The sequence below is a fragment of the Zeus faber genome (genome assembly GCF_960531495.2).
Source record: "Zeus faber genome assembly, chromosome: 12".
NCBI classification, from domain to species: Eukaryota; Metazoa; Chordata; class Actinopteri; order Zeiformes; family Zeidae; genus Zeus; species Zeus faber.
In genome coordinates this window covers 17231670-17252884 of record NC_137196.1, presented here as the reverse complement: position 1 = coordinate 17252884, position 21215 = coordinate 17231670, and the positions used below count along the sequence as shown (strand labels likewise).

Genomic DNA, 21215 nt, shown 5'->3' with positions numbered 1-21215 from the left:
ACAGACGGCGATACCTTGGTTCTGGACTGGACTTGGTCTTTGCAGATGAGACACTTCTTGACCCGCGGCGAGCAGAGGGAGCAGGTGGCGATGTGTCCGCAGGGCACGAACAGAGTGTCCCGCTTCATGTCCGAACACACCATGCACTCCTCCAGGGACTCCATGTTGCTGTTCAAAGAGGGGCTGCGGGAGCCCACCTGCCCGCTGGAGGGCCGGGAGAGGAAAGGAGATCAAGTGTGAGGGAGAGCAAGAGAGAGCGATAAGGGAAGAAGCCGGGAGGGAACAAACAGCACGCAGTATGTTCCGCCTGAGGGGCTGTTGTGGGAGATATGGATGCCTAATAATATCACAAAAAAACTTATATTTAACCTTTCCACCCAAACTCCTACATTCAGTCTGGATTAAATAGCGTAGAGCAGTGATTCTCAACCTTTTTCATATCAATGACCCTCAAGTTGATACACATGAGGCCACTAACACCATTTGATAAGATTTAGTCAGTCACCCTGGCTTTACTATGGTTATGGAGATAACAGCGAAACAATTATCAAAATAGCTAGAGCTCTTGTTATATAATGGTGAAATTGAACTATTAATCATTTCACTGTGGAACCTGGAACTTCTTAAACGACCCCTGTGGATCCATGGGGCCCAACGTTGAGAATCACTGGTGTAAAGCAACCGCAAGTTTTCACATTTATAACAATTCTTTAAGACCTGTTCAGATTTCGACAATATCAAAATGTTGAGCCAAGTTTGACTTCATAAACACAATGTGCATGACCGGCTGCTTAACGTATTGTTGGAGCCCGAGCTGCGGGCTGTTTACCTGCTCTTCTCCTTGTGGCATTTGGCCAAAGCCTTGCAGAGGCTGGGGTCGGGACACAGGTCCAGCGGGGACTGGCCCTTCTTGTTACGGATGGTCAAGTCGGCACCATTCGCCGCCAGGAAGCAGGCAATTGATGCGGCGCTCTTCTTCTCTGCCCCCTGGGTGCCGAGGCCCATGATCAACTGGAGGAAGCCACACGGAGGAAGAAGAGAAGAAGTTAAGAGGTGTACTGGGCCTTTCTCACTCCGGACTACTTTCAGTGGCTTACAAAGCAACGCTGCGGAACCGGCGCCTGGGAATCAGACAAGATGAACATTTAGAAGCGTCTGGGACATTTCCACAATATGTGACTTCAGTGGTGTTCACTAACGTTTCAACAACGTTTTGTTGATTCTGATGAACGAGACACTTTTTTCCAGGATAACTTGTTAAAAACAAGCAATAGCTCCAGATCAGATTCTTGTAAATGTGGATCCAGCCGCTTGTATCATCCTTATCCATTTGCACTTGTACCATATTAAAGATAAAATGTCCCTAAACACAAGAGAAAACTCTTGTGTAATTAATTAAAATAAAATAAATAATACAATTTTTAGAAATAAATAATAAACCACTGAGCTCCACCTGAGCATGAGCAACATCTAACTCTCCTCAGCAGAGCCCATGACGTTCCTTATGATGGCCGCCTGTCAGCCAGCATAACTTTGACCCCCCCCCAACTACATCAATCTCATTATCTCTCTCTCCTACTCTCCCCTGCCTTCATGTGTCACACAGCTGGCCCGTCTCAAAGATGGTCGATCTAGTCAAAAAAAAAAAAGGGGGGGGGGGGGGATTCAGGGGCCCCCCATGTCTGATCCTCAACCGCTGGCTTTCACGTTTTGTGCTGATGGAGGCATCAAGGCAGCTAATTGAATTCCCATCCAGAGTGGGGTGCGCTATGGGAGAGTGACCCAGCGGCACATGTCTCAATTAGGCCCACTGTCTGTTCTGCTCCTTCACAGGGGAACCAGAGAGGGCAGGAAGAAAGAGAGAGAAGAGAGAGGGGGAGAAATGAGGAGGAGGAGGAGAAGGACGAGGAGAGGGACGGAGAGATGGATCGGGAGTAGACGTGGGCGATGGGGCGATGTAATCGGACATTGATGATGATTGGCAAACATGGCGATGTGCTTCCTCGACATTTCCAAGCAGGGCGATAATCGTGCCAGGATGTGGAGGAAACACTTGATGGGAAGCAAATTAATCTCGGTGACATTCTCCCTCCATCTACCCATGTCAGCGTCCTCCCTTGATATGCGGCCGAGAACACCCGTTTGGAATTACTGGACAAAATTTCAGGCTGTGCACAAAAATCCATAAGACGGATGTGACAACAGCACTGCGGCAACATCACTTTGTGAATAATGAAATGTTATTTTCGTCCCAATTTAAGGCGTATCTATCTCAGATAATGTAACCGGACTGAAGTACAAGTTTGCTTGTGAAGCAACAGACTACATTTATATCTGCCAACAGTGCACACGAAGCAGCCTTTACGATGAGAGCTCTGATCTGAGCTAATTTTGCTGCAAATTGACTCAATGTGAATTTGACAAACAAATATTTTGTATTTTGTTTATTTAACAAATAAAGGAAAAACTACAATTGCTCTAGCAATTTTGTGACATAAGTAATTTGCTGAAAAGTGATTCAAATACCAATGGTAAAAAATAGAAATGTATAGTTCCAGTGTGCAAGTGGGCGGTTATCCTAAATTGGTGATATTTTCAGATGACAACATTGTGGTATCGGTGGCCTTAGTGGGGAGAAGGGGTATTGCTCTTCCCTGTAGGATTCAGCAAAGCGACGTGTCAACAGTCTGATGTCGCAACTGATCACTGGATAGGGGGACAGGCTCATTCAGACTGATGCTACACTAGTGTGTGTGTGCGTGTATGGTGGCGGGCGGTGGTTGACTACACTAAGCATTGGGCTTCTGTTTGACTGATGGGCTCGTGCTGCTCGGACAGCGCTACGTGTCATCATTTACTCACACATCACACGGCTACCGGGCTGTACACTGCTTCTCATAAAGGTGACAGCAGCGCTCCCAGTGGGCTCACGACGCCCACGGCGCTCTAAGTGACACATGAAGGGCTGACAGCCTTAAAGCCGAAACGACCACAGCAAAGCTATCCTGGATGTGGCCGTTTGTAATGTATATTTAAATGCTGCTATTTTAACAAGGGACTGGGTGTTGAGCAGGATCAAACGATTAAATTCTGATATAAAGGTCATGATTTCACATTTACTCAATCAGACACTTATGAGGTGGCTCACAATTTGATTCCATATCAATATATTAACATGTTATACATAGACCTGAAATACAGAACAAAAGTATTTAAACTCATTTGCGACGAGGCAGGATTGCTAAATATTTGGGACTGACCAAAAAAACGGTAGCATAACTTCCCAAACAAAGCATCGATTTAGAGAGAATTTAATCATGTTGAAGCATTGACTTTTTTGGCGTCCCGTACCGTGTTCTTGGAGGGCTCCCAGGGCTCCACCTTGCTGACGTCCTGCATGTCCTGGAGCTGGCGGAGCTGGGACAGGGTGTGGTGCCGCAGGGCCTCGTGGAGCGGCGTGTCCCCATCTTTGTCCTGCACGTCCAGCTTGGCCTCCGCTCGCACCAGCAGCTGAAGGGACACGCGTGAAATGGGGAGACGTGAGACGCGCAAGACGGACAACAGAACCATCAACTATCATAAAAATAACTTATGTATAGATTGTCTGTTCGGGTTATAAGTGCTTTGCAAGGGAAATTTAGAAGAATTTATCATCATGATCATCATAGGTATTTGCACACAGCATCTATGCATATCAAGACTTTATTCCAAAATCCCATGTTTCAGAATCAAACTGTGGCTGCATTACTAGACGAGGGATGAGCATTGGGGGTGGATCTCACGCTTCAATATCGATTCAATGAGATATTGATGAGGTGGCTAATGATATGATTCTATATCGATATGTTGACATTTTATATGTATATATATTTATACGGAATTGATATCGAGTATACCATCGAATGTGTATTACATAGATTTCTAATAAACAAATTAAATATTTCAACACATTTGTGACTATGGTGGTATTTAACTGAAGTGGAAAATGATGTCACAACTTCCAAACAAAGTAACAATATTACACATATTAAATCAATTCATAAATTGAAACAACAGAATATTTTGAAACCCAGCCATACATTGATACATATGAATACATGATATTGAACTACAACTCTAGATATTTGAAATAAAACTAGTATCTAAGGCTTTATATTGTGAGAGTTTTTAGGTCCCACTCATATCACAATTGCTTTAACCACCATGTAACAGTGTCTTATTTCATCACAATGCAATTCCACTGAAAGACTGTCTGGAATCATCATGAAATTAGAAGTGAGGTCAGGCAGCTCCCTTGCAAGCTGTCCTCTGTATGCTTGCAATGGACGGACATTTTTCTTTGGGCCACTAGATGGCAACGTGGCAACCTCTATCCAACCTCATAGCAGAGGGAGTCAAAACGGGACGCTCCCTCAGTGTTTCACTCCGGACAGAGGGGCTACTTCAGCTGCAGGGTCGGCAGTTTAAATTAAACGCTTGGCCACTGTGATGTTACTCTTACTTCTGTGGACAGTCCAGTGTGAAGGGGGGGGCGCATATAGAGAGATAGGATCTTCAATTAATGGCAGAACACAGGAAGTGAAAGAAGGCTGGAAGGGGGGAGGAGGGCAGGGCGCTGAGGGGAGACTGAAACTGACTTACGCGGACTATCTGGGTGTGCTGGCGCTCCACGGCCAGGTGCAAGGCCGTCTGCAGGTTGACGTTCTGGATGTCCAGGCTGGCGCTGCCCTGTGATGGCCGAGCGGGGAAGGAAGCAACAAACACAAGCGACACACAACACACACAACCACATTAGAGACCTCAGTCAGGCGGACTGCGGACTGCGTATTAGGGAATAGAGATAAAAACAGAAAAGAGGGATTTACTTAAATGCAAGTTGTATTCAAGGCCGACATGACCGTACAATTTATATTCGGGCTGTGACGATAAGATATTTCTATTTAATTTTTTTTTGCTGATGAACGTTCCAGGAGGTATGAAATATAGACAATAATTACCGTATGGTTATCGTCATTGACTGTCTTCCATGTTCAAGGACTTCTGGAGAAACTTTTCAGTTGCTCCGCCGAGTTCACTCCCGCTCGTCACTTGAGCTTTGGATGCCACGCGCAAGGGGGAGGGACACTCTATTTAACATATGGGGGATTTCTTTTGTGTGTGTCCGATTATTATTAATTATTTCTGTACCCGACTCGGGATTTTGTCAGTCGAATCGGATTCGGCTGTTCAATGCGAATATGGAATATGGGGCACAGCTCTGCGATCGGGGCGCACGGAAATTCACATATAAAAATAGGCTATATTTATGATTCCCTTTATTTATATTTCATCATTGAAATGTTATCCCTGTGCATTTTTGTAAGCTTCTATCTGTTGTATCCTGTTACTGTAATGCACACTGACTGAGCAAATAAATAAATAAATAAATGGACCGCCCCCCAACCCCCGGTAAACCGCGCTTATAAGTTTCTTTTCACCGCGATAAGAACAATTTCATACCGTCACAGCCCTAATTTATATTTAGTGTAACGTGCCTCACACTGAAGCGACAAGATTGTCTTTGTTTTTTACCCAACACTTGCAATACCTCGCAAATCTGCTAGATACGTTGCTGCGGCCCCTTTTCACCAAAGGAAATCAATTGCAATAAAAACCTATAAACCTCTCCAAAATGTGAGTCAAATTTGCCACAACTGTGGCTTTAAAAGTTGACGAAATACAGCTTTCAGATGCTTTTCCAAACTACTGTTGGCCCAGTAAATTTATAACGACTTTATGACAATAAGATTAGTCGAGTATGTGGTGTCACGTGTTGATGTGATTTCGATAAAGCAGAGCCTGATTGGCCCATAACAGGATAGCTACCTTGAAACAAAGTGAAATATGACCGAAAATCTGGTTTGCTGAAAGCAGGTCCCAGAATGAAATTTTGTGTGATAGAAGACATTCCCAGAATTGAATTATCTGGCAGCAAAATGTTTCCACAAGAACAGCCAGTTGCAACAAAACTGGCATCGACTCCAACACGCGGTTGAGCGGGTGGCTGTGCCTACTATTTATTTAGGCCAGTGAGTGTAACAATAAGTCCTACACATTTGCCCACAAGCACAATACTGATGTGTTCCAATTCCGACAACAACCCTCCATCCGACTGTCAGATTGCAAACACCTCCGCCGTGGAAACGTGGTAGGGAATATCAGCTTTGTGATCAGGAAGTAGTGCAGAACTCTGAGTTGGTTGATTGGCTGAGAATCTGCAGTGCAGCTCATAGTGCAGAGCATCGCTGTTTGGAGAGCTGAGCCATCACTGTGATTCCCCTACCCCCCCAAGCGTGCACACACACACACACACACACACACACACACACACACACACACACACACACACACACACACACACACACACACACACACACACACACACACACACACACACACACACACACACACACCTCCCATCCCCAATGCAGGGTCTTGCGACAAGGGTGTCCCAACCCCCAGGTGAAGCCAACGGGTGAGGGGGGGGGGGGGGGGCAAAATTGGGGAATGCTGCAGCAACGTAGGCATCTCACAGTTCGTCCTAATTAACCTAGTTCCCTCCACGGTTGGGTAGATAGTACTGTGGAAGATTTTCTCAGGCCTCCGTGGCCTCCCTTCAGAGACATTAACACCGCAATCTCAAAAGGGAAAAGCGCAAGACGCGTTGATTGCAACAGAGGAGGAGGATATAAAAGGGCAGGCAGCACTAGGGAATCCCCCCAGAGGACTTGAGAACCGTATGGATTCAATAAAAAAAAAAACAAAAAAAAAAACACAGCAGTTACAGCTGCTCCAAAGCGGTCTCGGCTTTGGGGGCTACAAGAAGTGGAAGTCACCCTTAATGGTGTGTTGTCTGGGAGCAGCACTGATGCAGCAAGCGACCAGTATAACGAGAGGAACAGGGAGGGGCCTCTGAGGAGTATGAATAAATGAGACCGCATGTCAGGTTGTGTGACTACACATGCGTGAGACGTGAGCCTGCGCGTGTTACCTGGTGCACCAGGAGCTCCGCCACCTCCACATGGTTGTTGAGGGCAGCCAGGTGCAGCGCGGTGTAGCCGTCGTCCTTCTTCTCGTCCACGATCCAAGGCCGCGGCAGCTTGGACAGCAGCACGCGCATGGCACTGCACGGAATCAGGGGAGGGGGAGAGACGGGAGTTTCGAAAGGTGAGTGGGTTCGGAAGCAAGTTCGAGAAGGTCAAGGCTGTTCAAGCTCATGCAATTTACCAGACGATTCCTGTGAATATCGTGGATGTACGGTGTAGGTCAGGACAATGCAGCATCTTCCGTTTATATCTTTTACCCATTTATTTATTTTACAGCGAAGCGTAGCCTGTTTTTACACAGGGGACAAGAATAGTAAATCAACCCGTGCAAATAAACCTCTTGAGTCTTGAATCTTGAAGCAATGGAGGCCCCGCAGAGCGTTATTTGCATCCGTGTTTGAGCAGTACAAGTGCCGTGTGTTATTTTAGAGCCAACCCCCCCCCCGAACTCCACGAGTTAAAAAGAGAAGCGCTTCCTGCCCTTGGCGATGCACACAAGCGCCGACCATTGGGAGGCAAAATGGTATTTGCCGCTGTTTCGGAGAGAGTGACCGGCATGGTCGGAAAACAGCCACGCCAGTTCTGATCCCACCTGAAGGTCGTTTGCAGGCTGTGTGGCAACCGCACTGGGGGGGAAGATGGCAAGGGAGAGGTTGTGGATCGAGGAGTGAAGTTCACCTGACACTCATCATCTTGCGGTTACTGGTGTTGGAAAGCTCTAGAGGGACCTTTTCCCTTAATGGTATGAAAATTAATTGTATTTAAAAAAAAAAAGCCAGAACCTGAACACTATGAGTGGGGAAAATAAACTGGGGAGGGAGGGGGGGGTTAAATGTGGTGCATTTTTCAACAGAGAGGGTTATGAAAAGCGGTTAGAAATGCAGTAGATGCGTGCGTCAACCACAAAGAGTGAGGAAAAAAAAACAAAAAAACCTACCCGCTGAGTCGACTATGTTTCAGCGCACGGCAGCTCTAGCTGATCACCTCTCTAGGCTCATCTATTATCCGTCTCCCTCACCTCCACCTCCCTCCTCCTCCTCTCACCCGAGTCTGCAGTGCACGAGTACAGAAACTCTCCAGTCTCCCACCAACACACAAATGGGGGAGATATGTGAGCAAAATAAAAGGGAATAAAAAATATTTGTTTGAAAAAAAAAAAAAAAAAAAAAAAGCAGGAAGAGCACATGAACCTATCAGAAGAAGAAAATATGTTGTTGCTGGGTACACAATGTACCCTAGCTGAGCGTTAGAGCAGACACTCACCTCGCACGTGGTGAGAGGGGTCTAACCTTGGCTAACCCTGAATAATCATGCAAGGCAGATCTTTGAACTGCGACAAAAAGGAGGCAGCTGACTTCGCCCTGACTTTGACATGGCTGAACAGTTCCCGGGTGCATGTGGGCACGGGAGCGTTTACATACATTACATCGAAGGAGATGGGGGATTAGAGCGATGCGGGAGTCATAAACGAGTGTTTATACAGTGTAGTAGGGAGACAGGTGGCCAGAAGAAGGAAAATCAAGAGGGGGCGACAGTGACGCCAACGTGCACAGTGGTGGTGGTAGGCAGACCTCCGCAGAAGCAATGTGCCAATATTCTCCATTCTTGGTTAATAACAGTAGGAATAACACCCAACAAAAAGCAGAGAGAGAGAGAGAGAGAGAGAGAGAGAGAGAAAGAGTGTGTGTGTGTGTGTGTGTGTGTGTGTGTGTGTGTGTGTGTGTGTGTGTGTGTGTGTGTGTGTGTGAAAGAGTGACAGGCAGGCGGAGGGCAGGCAGTCAGCAGTCTGTGTGGACAGAAAGCCAGAGCTGCCGTACTGCTGCAGTGATGAACAGCGCAGCACACTGATACACACTCTCTCTCTCTCTCTCTCTCTCTCTCCCTCTCTCTCTCTCTCTCTCTGCCTCTCTCTCTCTCTGCCTCTCTCTCTGCCTCTCATGCACAGAAGCTTACGCACACACCTGCATTGCTTGCAGCTATCTCCAACCACTTAATGCAGAGGAGCGCTCCTTAAATGTGAAAGCGGCCGCACCCATTCCTCCTAATCTCTCATTCACAATGTGTCGTCTTTTGTATAAAAGGGTTATTGCTGGCTTACTGTAGTTATCATCTGGCGGGACACTTTTGAGCAATTTCTCCGGTTGTGCCCCGGCAGTGTGTAAGTTGACACTTAAACACGCAATTGCAATAAATGAGACCTTACATGTCAGCTTATCGTCAGTATGACTCATTCACCTTGTGGCTGTATGTTATATACATTCCCTTTACTTGTAACTCACTTAAGCATTGACAATAAAGCAGAAGTGAATTATGCTTTTCTTTCACAGAGTACAACTGTTTTCAAGGGACTGTGGCAAACGTCTGGCGTAAAACTCCTTTGTTCTCCATCCCTTTGTCGTTAGTCCCATCAGAGTGTACCCCAACAATTTGTTGGCTCTGGATTGGCCGGAAAATATCTCCTTTATGTAGCACAACTGGCCAATGACGGCATACACTATACGGTGGTAGTCTATAGGAGCAGAGCGGTGCCTTCTGGTGACTGCTCTGGGCATTGCAGTGCTACCCGGGTGCACGCTGCAGTTTGAAAAGCCCCGTCCAGTACAGATTGGATTGACAGGCTTCCTGCCATGCTGGGCAAAATGGGCAGACATTAATATTAATGCCCCAAGCTGCCACTGCTGCATTGCAGTTAAGCCATTTGCTGTAAAGAATGAAAGTCGGAAAAGGAGAAAATGGAAAATACAGCCCCCCCCCTTTTTTTTTTTCTCTCCCCCCTTTCTGTTGCATTTTTTTTTTTTAATGTTTTTGCTTGGTTGTGCTGGCTTTGACTGGGGGGAAGTGCGGTACAAGAAAAGGTGTGCCAGTTTTATTGGACATGAGAGAGAGAAAAGAAAAGAGGAGATGAAACGGGAGAGAATACAGGAGTAATTTGGGGGCTGTAGATCTTTTACTTGGCAGAGATGAAGGCTTTGCCCTCGGAGTTAACATTAAGTTTAGCGGGGAAAGGAAAATCTGTTTCCAGGGAGAGATGCTTGAAGTGAGGCGAGGGGCTCTAAAGAAAAACCTACAGTCTTGGCAAATGTGCAAGGGCACAACGGCCGAGGGAAGGTAAAGGTAGAGAGGAAAACGACAAGTGCAAGTGGGGGAAGAGTGACAGGGAAAGAGGAGGAAAGAAAAGGGGGGAAAACTGAAAGAGAGAGAGAGCAAGGGAAGGAAAGAGGGGGTGAAGGGGAGACATGATGGAACTGGGTCACCCTGTGAGAGATCTCAGGAGTCCCTCAGGAGCGCAATACGAGGGTCTGTTGTCTTAGGCTGCAATTTGTCATTGAAAAAGTGTGCGTGTGTAGGTGTGTGTGTGTGTGTTTGCGCGTAAGGGTGTTTTGTCCTTGTGTATATAAGAAGGGATGGAGTATGCTGGTGTTGATCAATGTAGGTTAAGTGATAAACTTAATGTGTGTATGTGTGGTCGCGGGGGTCGACAAGGCCCTTCTGCCGCCCTCACCTGGCTGACAGCCATCTGTGAGGCAGTCAGGAGCCGTTACTTCAACAGCAAGCAAGTCAGGGACAATAACTTTGGGAGGACGGGGCGAAACAGGAACAGTCAACATCCAGCCTGAGATTAATGGCGCCGCACAAACATATGGTTACGCTGATGGAGGAGACGTGTTTGGCATACTTCTCCCTTTTAATTAAGCACTGCCGAGGCTTACAGCATAATGAAGAACGGAGATTGAAATTATCAGAAAAATGTGCTGCCTAACCCCCCCGCCCCAAATGCATGTTGAAAATCTCCCTGGTGAAATGTGTAGATTCAGAACTACCCTGGCAGTGGTTTGCATTTATGCTGGTTGTCACAAACCCCACATAAGACAACTTCAGAGGATATGTGGTGGTGCCAGCTCAGCGGGGACGAGAAGGTCAATAATGTCAGGCCCTTTGAAATAGTGACCCCTGTTCCCAACAACTCGTTTCCAAATGCAACACACTTTTACTAATGGCATCCCCGCAACTTTACTCTGTGCCGAAAAATGCTCTTTTGAGGGCTTTAATGAGCTTTAACTAATCATGCAGAGACAAATGATGGCACAAGCTCCATTGTTTATCCAGTCTACTTCGGAAGAATTGACACAAACCGCAGCAATAAGGCAATAATACAATTACATTTCTCTGTTAACTGCATTGGTGAAGCCTCATCCAAATAATCTACAAAGCCCCAGTAATTAGGGAAAAATCAGACCCCTAAAAGTTTGTGCTGACCCGCAGCCCACACCCACAGTAGCACCAGGGTACTGCTTCATTGAGGCAGGGCGGTCTTCTGGTGGCCACAGTAAATAAACACCAGAAGTGTCCAGAGCGACAGGCAGGGAGAGTGATGGGAAACACAACATAGCTGGCTCTCCACTCAATAAAAAAAAGCTTTCATTACCATGCTGGGGAGAGAATAACTCAATGTGACCTTCCCCTGTCTTTGTGTACCTGAGGCCCCTGAATGAGCATGCTTTATTAACGACTATTTGCATAAACTGGGAAGAGAGGGGGATGGAGACTTGTGACTTTCCGCAATGCTTTCGGGGTTATCACCATTGAAGCGACAGCCATCGCTCACGGCTAGGGAGGTTGCTCGGAACACGGCAGGTGCATTTTTAAATATCTTGGGCACATTCAAACGTCCATTTGGGAAGTCGGCGCGAGCTTATAACACCTTGGCTTTAATTAGCCTTAAATCGTCCAAGCATTATGGGCTGTCCTGATTCATAGGGATTTATGAAGACAGAGGCAGTCAGACAGTGCAAAAGGGCCAATGGCACGTTAATGTCCCATTGGTTCTAGATGACCCAATTATTTTCCCACATGCTCATGTTCCTTTGCACTTTATTCCCTTCAGCACCATGAAAAAAGCCTCATTCTCATTTCTGCACCAGCCATAATAGCCGTAATACACATCCCTTTACCTGGGCGTGGAAGACCGGGGAGCAAGGGCACGTGCATTATATTACAATGAACAGGCATAAATCATTACTTATAACAATTAGTCAAAAGCATGATTACACACTGTTTAATAGTCTGTGTAACAACCATGTAATTACTGAGCATCATTTCTCATATAGGCCCCCTAGATAGTCGGAACATTGCAGTGTAAGAGCTTCATAATTAGCCTTTACTTCCAACACCTCCCAATGGAAATTTGAGGCCGGCTGCAAGTCCAAAGCTTGCTGTAGACAATCAGTTTTACCTGCTGCATAAAAAGTGATTCACTCGTGATTGATCAGACAATAATTTTAACTGTAATTCAAAATAAAACACTGCAACTTCTGGTATGATGAATGCAATTTAAATCAAATAGTACATGCAAACGGCTATTAAAAATGGTTCTGGCACACAGACGGTGTCGGAAGATATGTTTAATGCCACTCAGGTGTTGAGAGCCTTTATCCAGTTCAATTGTTTTTCCATACTTGTAATCTGCAGTTTCGACCGCGAAAATGTAATTCAAAACACTCATGATGTACAGTTCCTTTTTTTGCATGCTGGGTTTAGTGCACGCTGTTTTCTGCAAAGAAATGGATAGAATGGGGGGTGGTCAACCATCCTAAAAAACTTTCGATCAACCACTACCCTGCTGCTTGCTGCACGGCAAGGGGATGGGCAGAAAGTCTGAAACGCTCTCGTGATCTACAGTCCCACTATAAATCTACCGCTCTAAATCACACTGTGCCTCCTGATCCAGCGCGCACCACCGCTCCCCTCGGCAGGCCACGATCAGCCCCGGTAGCCTGGCTCCTCTGCGTTTGTACCGACTTACCTGCACGCACAGGCCAGCGGTTGCAGCAACAGTGGCCTCGTGAATCAATATCTGGGAGGAGGGGAAACAGTCCGCCACCTCATTCTCTACCAAAGTAATTGGCAGAAAAAGAGATCTGGAGTGAGACAAAGAGGTAGCCGTATCGCAGCTGTGGGCGGGCCTGGACTTCTTCACACACACACACACACACACACACACACACACACACACACACACACACACACACACACACACACACACACACACACACACACACACACACACACACACACACACACGCGCGCACACTCACACTAAACGAGTCCATATTGGTAATTAAAATGCACTGTTTATGGAGTGAAATAATAGGGAGCAATTGGTCTTGTATCAGCCACTGTTTCCCCTAAGCGCTGAGACAACAGGCCATATGCCCCAGAGCACCACAGAAACCGTCTCTCCGCCAATTTTTATTACCGGCGGGGAAAGGGGCTCGTACCAATGTACATTACACAGATAACATGAGGGTTCACACAAGCAGGGACACCACACAGTTCCAGGGGGCTGCAGATGGCACAATGAGGTCTTCCTTCCTCTTTTCTATGGATGCTACTATGTGTAATACCAAATGTGCAAGTTGTTTCCAGTAGCTTCAAGAGCCAAGAACTATGCCAATTACAGCATTCAATGAGTTTGTTCACACACAGACACGTGCACACCAAAAAATACATACACAAAAAGCTTATCATCTCTGAGCTGTCACACTGCATTTACATAGTAGCAATTGACTTTACAGTGTCTGTATGGGTTACCAAGGTAACCTGGCCTGCATTATTCAACAGCAGCTAAGCCAGGTTCAGATGTGAACATGGGCCTAGATGTGTCCCACAGAGGGTTACTAATACATTAGGGTGTACTAAAAAAGGAGGACACGACCCAATCAAAAATGGTAAACTGGTTGTGGAAACTGGCACTAATGCATCATTCCCCAACTGTGTCTGTTAGGAAATATTGATTACACTGCAATGTGTATGCTGATGTGACTTGAATTCATTCATTCAGAAAGACAACATGAGGTTGGCTTCGCAGTTTGAGCATAAACCTCACAAAAGCATTAAGTCATTGACATATAAGTACCATCAAGCACACAAAGAAATTCTATCACTTGTTCGAATATGTCAGCCTAGCACATAAACTATATCTATTTTTTCAAATGGGGAGGAAAAAATACTAAGAATGCCCAACAGCCGTGCAAGGGAAGTATATAACCTTGCTTTGTCATATTTATTACCTGCATTGCCGAGGCACTTTAAGGCGACTGCCACAAATAAACCTTGCTCTATCTAGGTTTGGCAGGCAAAACCCATAGCATCACAGCTCACAATGGGCTCCAAAATACAAGCTTTTCTCTTTGTCTGCATACTACAGTCAATTTCCCATAAGATCCTTTTGTCCTTGGGTCCTTCAGAAAGAGCTACAGCCTTTCCTACATCATTCCATCCACTCCCTCTACTTTCTTTCCCTTTATCAGCCGATCCCTTGTTTCCTCTCTCTCTGTCAATCCTCTCCCCTCCCTGAGCCTGCCCAGCATGTGCTCCAGCAACGTAGCGGCTGGGACTCAGTGCTTCAATATGGCACAGACAGACAGAGCATTACAGCACGGCAGAGCTTATCTATTGGCCCGGAGCCATCGTCGGCTCTGCCCCTGGAGGGTGTGGGGGCGTTCTGATTGGTCACAGGGGGATTGGGGCTTGTATCCGCTTGTCCTCTGGCTGATCTGTTGGACTGGTCCCAGCTCACCGAGAGGTGGACACTAACATGGCTGCCAGGGTTGGGGGATGTTTCAATGTAGTCGCTCTGCATGCTACGGCAAACTGCTTTGGCCACCTCTCCTACCTGGCTGCCCGCTTCAATTAGTCACCTGGACAGGAAAGATTAATTGCATTAAAAGGGTAATGGAATTAATGACAAAGATAAATTATCCTAGAATATGGTATGTAGAGAGAGTATGTTTTTTTATGAAACAATGCATTGTGCTATTTTAAAACAGCAGCAGAGTGTCAAGACATTCTCTCACGGAGCTTAAAAAGTGCAGCTCATCTGGTTTCCAAAGGTAACTTGGACGTATCTCTGCGATCACTTATCTATTAATGAATTACAAGGGGCACTTATCCCCTTTCATTTAAGCAATGTTATCGTCTTCACCATCCTGCTGTAAGGAATTAGACTATATTACCTCATCAAATTGTATGCAATACATACACCAGATAAACATACACAACCAAACAGTCCCAAACTGTGCATTAATTAGCCATTCCAGAATTGAAGGACATTTTCTGTCCCACCCATGAAATTTCAAATAATCCATGCACAAAACATTAACAAAAATGCACTTTTTGTGTAAATTATACTTGTCCTGAGGCAAAATGTAAATTGTTCCAAAATATTGAGTAAAATACCACAAAGCTCTCGAGCACCCCCTAAAATGGCATTTTTCTCTCTGTCCCACCTTCTTGATGACCAACTTACATATCAAACATAACAGTAAAAATAAGTTTTAAATCAATTTTTTTTGGTATGCTTTTGTTGATATAAGCCTCTTGTGCTTGTTAAAACAATTTGTTGTTTGTTATAACTGCTAAAACAATTTTAAATAATCGTAATTGTGCACTGAAGTTGTTTCCCACAACACGCATGCAACCCTATTAGCCAAATCTATTTAACCTGGCAGAGGAAGTGAAAAAACAGTGAGTCACATGACACAAAGGAAATTACATCATCAAGCCATGGCCAGACCAAAGGTAAGTCCTCTCTTCTATTTTTCATATTTTTTCCAATAGTTTCTGCCTTGATTGAATGTGTCACTCTAACCAATGCAACCCTGTTACTCTTTTCTTTCTTTATTTCTATAACTACGTTTTTGAGGATCACCACTTCAAGGTCCCTGTTGCCTTTCTTTCACCTAGATGACACAATTGCGTGTAATATTGTGTGTGCGATCATATGGTGATGGAGAGGAGTTTATATACACCTCCCATATCAACTCGGTTTATCAAAAGTGCAGACACGCTCATCTGTCCTCACCTATATTAAATTAGAACATCTGTAAGGAAAAACATTGCCAGGTTGGAGCGATAAGAGGGTAATTAAGTGTAGGCCGGGCGTTTGTACACACCAACTTCAATTCATTTCAATTGTCATAAACACAATGTGCTGGCACATAGGTAAATGAGGGCTGCGGCTTCAACAAACAGTGCAGGGGGGAGGGGGCACATAGGGTCATACATCGCATAAAATAAGTACAGATAAAAACACAATAATATAAAGATTTACACGCTTGCATTGAATGAGGTAATAAATCTGAGGTGTTTCAAATACCTCTTTGGCACTGCTCAAAAAACCTGCTAACACCCGCTAACATCTGGCTTTTGCCTTAAGTGGGGAAGGCTACAATTGGTATTCATTCCTGGGACAAATGACTCAGTAGTAGTCAGCAGTAGTCACAGGTATTTATCGGCTCCATCTCCGATCGGCAGTGATCGAAACATGACACCTGGTTAGACACACAAATTTTCGCCTCGTTTCCGGACGCGTAAATACACAGGAATATCCATGTATCACTCGATCATTTCACATCCGATTTAGAATCCAAAATCAAAAGTTATTGACTTTTTTCCCCACATGCGGGACCATGAAATGTTTTGAGTGTGGGGACCGCTCCCCAGGCTCCTTGCCGGACTCTAAGCCACTCCAGCACCACCCAAGCCGGCCTCCGAACCAGAAGAATGTCTCTGCTCCTGCTGCCGAAGGACCAGACCCGTTGCGTGCTGTTTCTCATATTTTTCACATCCAATCTCACACTGGAAACATGACACGTCCCTTTTCTGGTGTGTTCATGACATCAAACGTGACACACCAGAAAAAAAAAAAAGAAAGGCATACCCGTCTACTAGCAGTAGGAACAGTGGCAATAGGCTATTTTTAGCGGGTTTACCCGCGTTTAAAAAAACCTGCATTTACATGCTAATTTAGCAGTACAGCAAAAAGAGTCATTAAAGTACAGGGGGAGGAGGGGGCCGAGGGGGAGAGATCAGGGTGTGAACATTGGTAGGTGAGAGAACATGGAGGGGAACCCTACCACACACACAAACACAACGGTGTTTGTGTGTGTTGTAGGGTTCAGGCGGGGGCTCAGCTTGAAGGGGGGGCTAAGTGGGTGAGTAGAGTTCAGTGGGTAGCCAGGTTCAGCTGGGTAACAGCTTGGGGGAAGAAGCTGTTTCTGAGCCTGGTAGTACGAGCTATGAGGCTCCTGTAGCGCTTTCCAGAGGGCAGGGGGGAGAACAGGTCTAGTTGGGCTGGGTGGAATCTCTGCTGATGCTCAGATCTCTGCTGATGCTGAGACCTCTGTGCAGGCAGTATTTTTAGTAAATGTCTTTTAAGGCTGGGAGCTGGGTATCGGTGATATGCTGGGCCGCCTTGACGCCCCGCTGCAGGGCTTTCTGGTCTGCTGATGTGCAGTTACCGTCCCACACTGAGATGCAGCTGGTCAGGGTGCTCTCAGTGGTGCAGTGGTGGAAGCTGGAGTGTATTTAAGGAGATAGACGGCCGCTCCTTAACATCCTCAGGAAGTGCAGACGTTGTTGGACCTTCTTCACAAGGAAGCGGGTATTTGATATCAAGGAGAGGTCCTCGCTGATATGTACATCAAGAAATTTGAAGCTGGGTACACACTCCACTTCGACCCGTTGATATATATGGTGGAGTGGCTGCAGCTGTTAGACCTCCTGAAGTCCACAATCAGCTCCTTTGTCTTTTGCACATTAAGGACGAGAACATTGGAGGCGCACCATGATGTGAGGTGCCGGATCCTGTCCCTCTCGGCCGCCTCATTGTTGATGGTGATTCGGCCTAAGACTGTGGTGTTGTCCGTGAACTTTACTACTGAGTTTGAGTGGTGAATTGGCAGGCAGCCGTGGGCAAAGGGGGAGAAGAGGAGGGGGCCCAGAACACAGCCTTGAGGGGCACCTGTGCTGAGGGTCAGGCTGGAAGAGGTGAGGTTACCTAACCTAACACACCACCAACTAAATACACCAGTATGAGAAGATGTGCCACGCTTGAATGAACAATTTAGGAATTTTAGGGACTGTGTGTGCGTACCTAACCTGCATAACGGTGTTTGCACCACATATATGAGTGACTTAAATAGCGGCGTGCAGTGCCTGGAGGGCACTGTAAAAGATCAGAGGCGAGGGGACACCAGGAGGGAAGTTCCCCCTGCAGTGGTGCTGGAGTTCAACAATGGGACCGACAGATCAGAGAGCCCGCCTGCCAGCCGACGGCTTCCCCCACCAGCATTCAGGTAGCTCAGCCCATTCATAAATCACTTTTATTTCAGCTAGCGCTCAACAGCCCCACACCCACCCGCCCACCCACAGACTCTTTTCAAATGATGCACAGTGTAAAAGGAATGAGTAGGGGGAGAGGATGGGAGGGAGAGAGACTGCTAAGGGATGGAGCAATAAAGTAAACAGGAGAGAGCTGGCTGAGGAACGTGGAGATCTGCTTAAAAAAAAAAAAAAACCTGGACTCATTTGAAGTGGCTCTAATCCCTGTATGGTGTTCACTGGTAGGCGTAAACACAGAGAGGAAGAACTGAGACAGGCTGAATGACTGGCCAGGACTTCAGCAGGGGGGCTTGAAGCTCAAAGAAAGGGTGGAGGACAGCAGGGGGGAGGTTCAAAAATCCCAAAAGTTACCCAGATATTCTAAGTCAAGCATTTGAAATTCTATTTTCATGTGACAATGAACAAATGGTCGTTCTTAAATTGAAATGTTAAATTGAATCTCCACCTCAGAGTCTATAAAGGTGGGAGAACAGGCTGCTCCGCCCCTTTAACCAATGAAATTAAACACATCCGTTAATGGCCCCCCTTTCGTATTGATCGATTAACTGCTTAGCAAAATATTTAGCCCCATACTATTCATCATGGAGAGAGGATGTACGCAATGGTGCCGGGTTTAGGGGCAGATGGGACGTCTGGCTGTAATTAAGATTAAACTGGTGGGCTGGGTGATTTGAGAACACAAGGCAGTGGCACAGAGAATGGATGAACACGACAAACACAGTTGACATCAACGGGGAGTGGTCCAGAGGAGAATTAGAAGTTTAACTCAACCAACTATGAGCCAGGACACAGACACAGTTAATATTTGGAACCTAAGGTAAATTATCACAGGCTTTTTGAGTGACCCTAGAGTGAAAGCCGGGGCAAAGCACTGTGTGCATTGCTCTGGCATTAGGTGCCATGGCAAGGAATTTATAGCAAGCTGGGAAGGTACGACAAGTTTCATTTTAGGTATTTGGCAAAAGACCCCACTCCCCCGACCCAACCCCTAATAACAGGTGGACATTCACAGCTGCCGTATACGCTTTTGCAATTCTGCGTTTTCATTGGCCATGTAAGGTCAGATTTGGAGCAGACACATTAGCCTGGAATCCATTTCACCTAGCAAATGGTCAATTCTTGTAATAGCTGTAAAGATAATGTAAACGAATGGCAATACATTTTAAAGCGACAATGCATTAATTGAATTGCGTACTTAAATTTATACAGAATTCTCTCCGCCCATAAAAAGCCTGGAAGATAATTGTGAGTGGAGGAGGAAGTATGCCAGTGAGCAGGTTAGAGAGGGCATATCAAATCAATCACCAGATATGCATAGCGGGGGAATTAATTCAGAAATGTAGCTATCCTATCGGATGACCATATACCCCCATGTTGGTGCTGCATCTAGGATGTGTCGGGGCAATCTCACATACTCCTTATTTCACAGGCTAAAAATGCCAGGGCTGGAATTCCATATGCAGTGTTTCCCCTACATGCACCGAGCAGTGGTGGTACGCCGCTGCTGAAATATGACCACCGCTGCTTTATTTTCTTTCTTTTTTTTTTATGAGAGAAGAGGAGAGTGCTCTGTCTCATCTCTTTAGAAACAAACGTTATATTAATTTGCACTGTGGAGATTTTATGTTCAGGTCAACTCAAACACCTGTGAGTAGAGCATGCAAATGGCAATCTTTGTAGTTACCAGTTCCCATGTAGTTTGATAATGTAAGCACAACGATTATAACAACAAGAACCGGGTAGATGAAGCAAGGAATGCTGATCACGGAGTCAGGATTATCATTCGCCGTAGTGGAAAACAGTCCTGCAACCTCACAGTATCGCACAGTAATGTTATGCAAGGAAACATATATCTGTAAAATAAAGAAAATTTGGAAGATCCATCTTGATACGTTTCGATAAAAGTATTCCTAAAGATAGCAGGTATTCCACATGCACCGATTGTGCTTCCTGGAGGCGGACCTTACTATGCGCGAGGGCCACCGTGACGCGCAAAAGTTGTCAATCTCAAAGACAACTGACAAACTCCCTCACCCGTCGGCTCTCTCCTTCCCAACATCATCTTCCAGTTAAGAAATTGCTTACATCCCCACTCATACTTATTATTTGGATAGGATTCCTTGAAAGAAACGCCATCGCACGCGCGCAAATGAAAATGTTGGGAAACATTGATGTGATTACTTACAAGGGGACATAACAGTAAATGGTGTGTAAAAAAACATTAACATACACATCCCTGGGCCTTCTACACTCTGAACGCAGGTAGGGTGGGGTGCGTGGTGGTTGGGGGGGACTGGTGAGCTGTCATAGAGGTAAAAGAGAAAAGGAAAAAAACAGAGGGCACAGAGGACAATCCTGGCGTACAGTAAAGATGTGCCCTGTGATGAGAACGACTAATTAAACAGATTCTTCAGCGGCCGTGCCTCGGGAAGGCTTGAAAAAGACACTCGAAAATTAATGAGAGCTCAGAAAGGGGAGAGCAGCCAAAATTTATCAGTGTCTCAAAGGTGAGACTGCCACATGCTATGAGCTAACAAAATATATATATATATATATATATATATATATATATATAACACTGAACACTGTGGCGGTTCCCCGGCCACACGCCACCCAAGGGGCTTTAACCGGGCTCCACGACAGAGAGAGACAGGTGATGATGTTGAAATCAAAGCATTTTATTGAAGAAAGTGACAAGATGTAACAAGCCGGGAGCAGACGGAGCATTGTCATGAGGCTGCCCTTCCATGTGTGTGTGGGGATGGGTGATTTAACCCGTGCTCATCAATCGCTCTGATAAGCAACATGTGCACAGCCACTCCTGATCCTGGGCCCAATTACCTAGACCCAAGACAGCTGTGGCTGCTTAAATCACACCACCCCCACACCGCAAACACCATTCTATGGGACAGCGCGTTACCTACACAACGTTGCACGTTCGATCTC

At 45.9% G+C, this 21215-nt stretch overlaps 1 protein-coding gene across 3 annotated transcripts in view; it reads right to left on the bottom strand.

Annotated features, from left to right (window-relative positions):
- Positions 1-21215, bottom strand: part of mib1 (MIB E3 ubiquitin protein ligase 1) — a 65595-nt gene that overhangs the window by 6968 nt on the left and 37412 nt on the right. For all 3 annotated transcript variants that reach the window (XM_080011175.1, XM_080011176.1, XM_080011177.1), the window contains exons 13-17: positions 7031-7163; positions 4642-4728; positions 3352-3510; positions 830-1011; positions 15-204 (exon numbers count right to left, since the gene is read on the bottom strand). In XM_080011175.1, coding sequence (XP_079867301.1) covers positions 15-204; positions 830-1011; positions 3352-3510; positions 4642-4728; positions 7031-7163 — 751 coding nt within the window. The remainder of the gene's footprint in view (positions 1-14; positions 205-829; positions 1012-3351; positions 3511-4641; positions 4729-7030; positions 7164-21215) is intronic.